Raw genomic sequence first — 7,397 nt, forward strand, 5'->3', positions numbered from 1 at the left:
GGGTCCACATTTCTAATCCATGCCATGCCAATCATTGAATTTTCTGAAATGATCATCTTGAAATAGTATTAGTTCAATGAGCTATATGTTGTTAGAAATTATCAAACCACCAAGGGTTAGTTGCACTTTCACCACCCCTATGTGGGCTGGTGTGCCTCCCTCCCATGGCCCATATCTTTCGCCGGGGGGTTCCGGTAACCCCCCCCCCCCCCCCCTCCCGGTACTCCGATATGTACCCGATACAATCCAAAACACTTCCGGTGTCCGAATACTATCATCCAATATATCAATCTTTACCTCTCGACCATTTCGAGACTCATCGTCATGTCCATGATTTCATCCGGGACTTCGAACAACATTCGGTCACCAAATCACATAACTCATATAATGCAAATCGTTCTTGAACGTTAAGCGTGCGGAACCTATGGGTTCGAGAACTATGTAGACATGACCGAGACTCCTCTCCGGTAAATAACCAATAGCGAAACCTGGATGCTTATATTGGTTCCCACGTATTATACGAAGATCTTTATCGGACGAACCGTTATGACAACATACGTTATTCCCTTTGTCATCGGTATGTTACTTGCCCGAGATTCGATCGTCGGTATCTTCATACCTAGTTCAATCTCGTTACCGGCAAGTCTCTTTACTCGTTCCGCAATGCATCATCCCGCACCTAACTCATTAGCCATATTGCTTGCAAGGCTTATATGATGTGCATTACCGAGAGGGCCCAGAGATACCTCTCCGATACTCAGAGTGACAAATCCTAATCTCGATCTATGCCAACCCAACAAACACCTTTGGAGATACATGTAGAGCATGTTTATAATCAACCAGTTACATTGTGATATTTGGTAGCACACAAGGTATTCCTCCGGTATCCGGGAGTTGCATAATCTCATAGTCAAAGGAATATGTATAAGTCATGAAGAAAGCAATAGCAATAAAACTTAATGATCATTATGCTAAGCTAACGGATGGGTCTTGTCCATCACATCATTCTCCTAATGATGTGATCCCGTTCATCAAATGACAACACATGTCTATGGTTAGGAAACTTAACCATCTTTGATTAACGAGCTAGTCTAGTAGAGGCTTACTAGGGACACCGTGTTCTGTCTATGTATCCACACATGTATCAAGTTTCCGGTTAATACAATTCTAGCATGAATAATAAATATTTATCATGATATAAGGAAATATAAAATAACAACTTTATTATTGCCTCTAGGGCATATTTCCTTCAAACACATGGATTGGTCAAACTAGCATTAACTGATCACGAAGTTCAACACAATACCACATCGACCTATCTACCATACTATATCTACCTATCTACCTACTACTATACTACACATACTATCATCCAGCTCAACACATTGCCCATCTACCACAACAACATGAACATCAACAATGTCGAGAAGCAAAACCTAGCATTCTAGCAAAATGACAACACTACTATATGATCTACCACATCATCACATGCTCACATATCTAAGGCCTACCATACTACCCACAGATCTACTCCTACCACATGCTCACATATCTAAGGTACAACGAGTAGGCAGTGATTGAACTTAAAACCATCAGTGTAGACAAGCAGGAGGTGCGAAACAACTTAGGGAAGAAGAGGAAGAAGAAGGATCGGCGACGCCGACCACCACCGACCGGTGTGTCGCTTACCTGCTCGTCGGTGAAGAATACGCCCGGGACAGAGAGCTCGAAGGGGGAGGAAATGGTGGCGGGGGTTTCGAGGTGAGTGGACGAGGGCTAAATAGGCCGATCAAATTGGCGAGAGGTGACCCAATTCCTCCATCCGATTTTTCAGGGACACGCGTGGGCTCGCACCATCGAGCATCTCGCATGAGCTCGGCGCTGCATTCCCCTCCCTTGCAAGCCGAACACTTGGTTGAGAGGAAAGAGTGGGCCAATAGTTGGATATAGGTCAGGCATCCAAACGGGCCAAAGCCACATTCCTAGGCCTAACTGAGCCATACGCAAGCAACCAAACATACCCTAAGATAAGGTTACAAAAAGCAACCTTTGAGAAGCCTCAGTTTTATTCTTTTCCCTTTTGGGGGTTGCCGATGCTCGGCAACTTTTGCTCTTGGGAATAAAACTTAGTTTTACATTAGATAGTCTTATTTGTCCATTAATTGCTTGTCATCAATACCACAATCCGCAATAGGGTAGGGTGTGCGTGCGTGCGTTTATAGGGGTGAGTGTATGCTCGTGTATGCGAGGGACTTTGGTTGTAATGTGTTTAGAAGAAAAAAACTCAAAGTAACTTTGAGTCAACCTAACGAACGTTCATTGGCAGAATTCATGCGTTCCTTTGTCTTGGCTCTCCTCTCCGGCCTGGCCGAACCAAGAATAGAAAATAAATTATTGGCAAAACAATTTGTCTCTTCCGTGGAGCGTGGCTCGCCTCACCTCTCTGTGCTAATAATACCACCTCGACGGTCACCCTCCTACGTATATAGGCCTTGTCCTCCCTTCCACGCGAGCGATAGGGTTGTCCCCTCTCTATCTATCTATCTATCTATCTATCTATCTCGAGCTACCCAAACAAAGCAAGCATACCACAAGATAGAGAGTTAGATGTCCATGGATCGGAGCCTCCAATGGAGCAGGCCGGCGTCGCTGCTCCTCTTGGGGGCGGCGTTCCTGGCGGCGGCGGCGGCCGTAACGAGCGCCAACCCGGCGTACAACCCCGACCCCTATAGCGTGGTCGACCACTTCAACCGCGCCGTCCACAGGCATGCATGCATTAATATTTAATACTATTATAGGAGTACAGTATATACGGAGTAGAGTAGTTACTAGTACGTTGTAGCGAGTGAGTGGTAGATGAATTAAGTGGCATTGGCATGAACATGTGGTGAGCGTGCAGGTCGACTAGCCCGCGTCGTGCGCTGTCGTCGGACAAGTCGAAGAAGGCAAAGTACACGGGCCCGTGCATGGCGACGAACCCGATCGACCGGTGCTGGCGCTGCCGCAAGGACTGGGCGACGGACCGGCAGCGGATGGCCCGCTGCGCCAAGGGGTTCGGCCGCGAGACCACCGGCGGCCTCAAGGGCAAGATCTACACCGTGACCGACCCCAACGACGATGACTTCACCAACCCGCGGCCCGGGTCGCTCCGGTGGGGCGTGGTCCAGACGGAGCCGCTGTGGATCATCTTCGCCAGGGACATGGTGATCAACGCCTCCCAGGAGATCATCATCCAGAGCGACAAGACCATCGACGGGCGCGGGGCGCAGGTGCACGTGGCCAACGGCGGCGGGCTCACCGTCCAGCACCAGAACAACGTCATCATCAACAACCTCCACGTGCACGGCATCAAGCACACGGACGGCGGCAACGTGTCGATGACGGCAACCCACTCCACCATCCGCACCCGCGCCGACGGCGACGGCGTCTCCATCTTCAACGCCACCAAAGTGTGGGTGGACCACCTCTCCATGGATAATTGCGAGGACGGCATGGTTGACGTGGTGGCCATGTCCACGGCCGTCACCATCTCCAACACCCACCTGGCCCACCACAACGACGTGATGCTCTTCGGCGCCGACGACAAGAAGCCGGAGGACAAGGTGATGCAGGTCACCGTCGCCTTCAACCACTTCGGGAGAGGCCTGGTGCAGAGGATGCCTCGCTGCCGCTACGGCTTCTTCCACGTCGTCAACAACGACTACACCAACTGGCTCATGTACGCCATCGGAGGCAGCAGCGCGCCCACCATCCTCAGCCAGGGGAACCGCTACAGAGCACCACCCAACATGGCTGCCAAGGAGGTACGTCCTCTCCTCCTCACTCCTCACTCCATCTATGGATGGACCCACCGGTTCAAATCAAATCATCAATTCAAATTCAAACGCGCGCGCGCGCGAATTGAATGGCTGGAGCAGGTGACCAAGCGCGACTACGCGCCCGAGTCCGAGTGGAAGAACTGGGTGTGGATATCGGACGGCGACCTGATGATAAACGACGCCTACTTCACCACGTCCGGCGGACAAATTGGCCAGAAGCTCAACGGTAAGGACCTCATCAAGCCCAAGCCAGGGGAGTACGTCAGGAGGCTCACCCGCTTCGCCGGCCCGCTGGACTGCAACCCGGGCAGTCCCTGCTGATCGTCGCCGTACCATACCATACCTGCCAGGCGGAGTGGCCGGATATGCATGTCGTCGCCGGCCACACGCCCAAGGCAAGGAAACAAGAGTTAACGTTCCACGCGACAACCCATCCATCTTTGATGCTACACTAGACAACAAGGCCGTAAGCATGCATAGAGGGAGGAATGTAGGAGGGTGGCCGAATTCATCAGTCTGCTGCTCTCTCTTCGTGTAGTCAATGTACGTACCTATCACTACTTGCTTTTCTTCTTCTTCTTCCGAGGAAATAGGAATTGTGTACCTATATATACATATACGCATGCATGTTGTACAACATGGATGTACTGTAACCGCTCTTGTTTATCATTTTTTTTTTGTATACCCTAAGTATCCATGTTCAGAAAGAAATGCGGCTTGTTTTGTACGTATTACTTCTTTCAAATTCTTCTGTCAACCAAACACAATAAGCATTTCAATCTTCTCCCATCTCACATAGACAAAATGAACACTCAACTAAACGAGTCACCATTTCACAGAATTCCAGATGAATTTAGTACTAGGGACATGTCAAGAACCTTGTTACGATGGCATACCATACAAGCAAGGTTTTGGGTCTAGTTTAGACGGAAGACAAGAAAAGTTGATCACTATCTCAACCTAATTTCAGATGCCCTCTTTCAACGCATAAACTCTGCTTCGGAACGACGGGGGCAATCTACTTATCCCTGCATCAATTTCCTGAAAACAAGCAACTCTAGTATTAGGAATCTGTCGCAGTTTTCTTTTTCTTTTACACAAGGATAGGTCTGGATGTCTGATGATGGGGTCAAGAGATACAATAGATTTACTTACAAAGCATGTAGAGTCAGATATAGGGGATTTTCACAGAGCAAGGGAAATGCAGTAAGGTAATTGATATCTCTGCATTCTTTTAGCATCATCGACATGTTGTGCTTTGTCACAAGGAGTTCAGACTATAATAGGGTTGCGCATAATTGGCGAAGTTGATTAACATAAAAGCTAGAACTAACATGTGTGGAGCCAAAGAATCCTTAACATGAGCGAAATTGGGATAAATCGGCCAGTAAAGGGGGTAAAATAGACTTCAATCATCAATAGCTAAAATTTGAATAACAAGCCATACTATTTCAACAGAGAGAACTGAAACAATAGATATTAACCCACCTCTGTTGTATAACGAGCCAAAAAGTGAATTAGTAGAATGGCTCTGTTTTCAAACTTCTCAGAGTGATTCGCAATCTGGAAATATCATCAAACATAAATGGAAGCATAAGCACTATTACGGATACTAGGTGATCTTTCTTTCCTATGACAGACAGAAATAATAAAAGTAATTGCTGAATGACCTCAAACAAGTGTATGTGCCCATATTCCCTTGCATGCTCAATCGAGACAGAGTCATCAAGAAAAGTACTCTGAAAATTTTAAGAACAGCTCAGCAGATCAATAATAGGAATAAAGAAAAAATCATGAGAGGAAAATAACAGCAAAAGTTTGAGCACAAGAAGTGAAACATGCTTCTAACCATCAGGATTCGTTTAATTGCAGCTAACTGGTGGCACATGAGTTTTCCCTAGATGTGATAAGTTCTGTTTGCAAAATAACAGCAGCTAGCTTGCATGCAGTGAAATTTGAATATACTTGGGAGACAAAAACTGCTTGCTATTTTTAATAAAATGGAAGTTGGTTATATGATGATAAAGCGGTAAGACGTAATACCTCCATCACAAGAATTTTCGCCTTCAATACGTCTGCGTTATCAGGATCAAGAATGAAATCTGACATCGTATCCCCAGTGAAAGCAACCTCGGGTGTTATCACTGTATTAGTAATCTGCAACGAATGGAAAATTGCAAGCACATGATCACATCAACAACTCTTAGTAGATTCTGATTTACTTATTCCTACGAAATATTGACATCCACCAAGACATACAGACCTCCACGCCTGATAGCTTCAACCTTTTGATCTCGCTTCCTGGGAGGCCAAGATAATCCTGCTTGAGCTTTTGCTTCACCGAGTATATCACGTACCCCTAGAACCATATCAGATATCACTTTCAACCAAGCCATTGTAAAATTCCTCACAAATCAACCAGGGGACGCACAATTCCAAGAACTGAAGCAAGTTCCCTCACCTGGCTGGGTATGGTATGGTAGGTCTTGAAGGCCCTGACCTTGAGATCCCTCCTGAGCTCATACTCCTCGCCAATGTCGAGTGGGACGAGGGTGTGGTTGAGCTCGGACTGGTCCATGGCGCGGTGCACGTCGAACAGCCGCTCCACGAGCTCCCTGAGGTACTTGGGGACGAAGATGGTGGGCGGGCGCAGCCTGTATAGCCCCCGCGTGGCCACGTACATGGGGAGGCCCCCGATGTGGTCGAGGTGGGCGTGCGAGATGAAGAGGAAGTCCTGCGCCACGGCGCGCTGCGGGCACCGGCCTATGTCGAAGGCGAGGCTCAGCGTCGGGAAGATGACGCACGTCTCGTGCCCGCCGATGGAGATGCCCTCCACGGGGTACCCCTCGATTTCCAGCCGGGGCTTCGCCTTAGGCTTTATGGCTGGGGAGGGGCTTGGAGGAGGGGCCGTGGAGGTCGCCGCCTCGGCCGACTTGCCGCTCTTCGCCATGCCACCGCCGCCGCTGCCGCTGCCGCTGCCGCCGGGTGGAGGTACGATTGGTGAATTACTGAAATACAGAAAGGTCCTTAGGCCTTGTTTGGTGGAGGAGGTTTGGAGGGGAATATCCGCAGGGTTCAAAATCTTCAGAAATCCTTGACAGCTTATTTGATATGTAGGGATTGAACAGGCCAATCCTCTCCGTTCTCATGAATCCCCTTCAATTCATGTGGTACAGAAAACCCCCCAACACACCCATGAAACTGGACGCTTGCTTTACTGCTGCTGTTGTAGGAGATTTAACCAAATAGAGAAGTTTATGAGGAGGAGGGATTAGTGGGGAATTGAGAGAATTGGGTGAAAGAGAGGAATTAACCAAATCCCCTCAGACCCCCCTCCACTCCGGGCTGCAAAACTTCCCGTGTCAAACGAGGCTTTATGAAGGGGGGAAATACCCTTGTGCTCTCGGGTGCACAAGCCCCTGATATGGAAAAGACATTTTGGCAATTGACAAAAAAAATGAAACTTCCCGAAAATAAAGTTAACTTTGTGTTGTACTCGCATGGCAAGTTTAGCCAAGGAAAAACCCCGTTGATTTCAGGCAAAAAGTAATAATTCAGGGACCAAAATTACAAATAGTG

The 7,397-nt window shown here is 48.1% G+C and overlaps 2 protein-coding genes across 3 annotated transcripts; one reads left to right on the plus strand and one right to left on the minus strand.

The window, feature by feature from the left end:
• The first annotated feature begins 2,456 nt into the window (after window positions 1–2,456).
• On the plus strand, window positions 2,457–4,484 carry LOC123127312 (pectate lyase). Its single transcript, XM_044546961.1, has 3 exons — window positions 2,457–2,765; window positions 2,900–3,803; window positions 3,918–4,484. Exons 1-3 carry the CDS (start codon window positions 2,608–2,610, stop codon window positions 4,137–4,139), a joined length of 1,284 nt encoding a protein of 427 aa, XP_044402896.1. The 5' UTR covers window positions 2,457–2,607; the 3' UTR covers window positions 4,140–4,484.
• Window positions 4,485–4,585: 101 nt separating this feature from the next.
• Window positions 4,586–7,176, minus strand: LOC123127313 (nuclear ribonuclease Z-like). 2 transcript variants are annotated; one of them, XM_044546963.1, is made up of 6 exons: window positions 6,280–7,176; window positions 6,082–6,153; window positions 5,862–5,975; window positions 5,489–5,557; window positions 5,307–5,381; window positions 4,586–4,859 (listed from the first exon to the last, which is right to left on the minus strand). In XM_044546963.1, exons 1-6 carry the CDS (start codon window positions 6,766–6,768, stop codon window positions 4,785–4,787), a joined length of 894 nt encoding a protein of 297 aa, XP_044402898.1. In that variant the 5' UTR covers window positions 6,769–7,176; the 3' UTR covers window positions 4,586–4,784. The 2 variants fall into 2 exon arrangements, with proteins under 2 accessions (XP_044402898.1, XP_044402897.1); XM_044546962.1 differs by having other exon boundaries at window positions 6,082–6,177; window positions 6,280–7,174.
• Between the last annotated feature and the right edge of the window lie 221 nt (window positions 7,177–7,397).

Source organism: Triticum aestivum, chromosome 6A (assembly GCF_018294505.1).
Source record: "Triticum aestivum cultivar Chinese Spring chromosome 6A, IWGSC CS RefSeq v2.1, whole genome shotgun sequence".
Taxonomy (NCBI): domain Eukaryota; kingdom Viridiplantae; phylum Streptophyta; class Magnoliopsida; order Poales; family Poaceae; genus Triticum; species Triticum aestivum.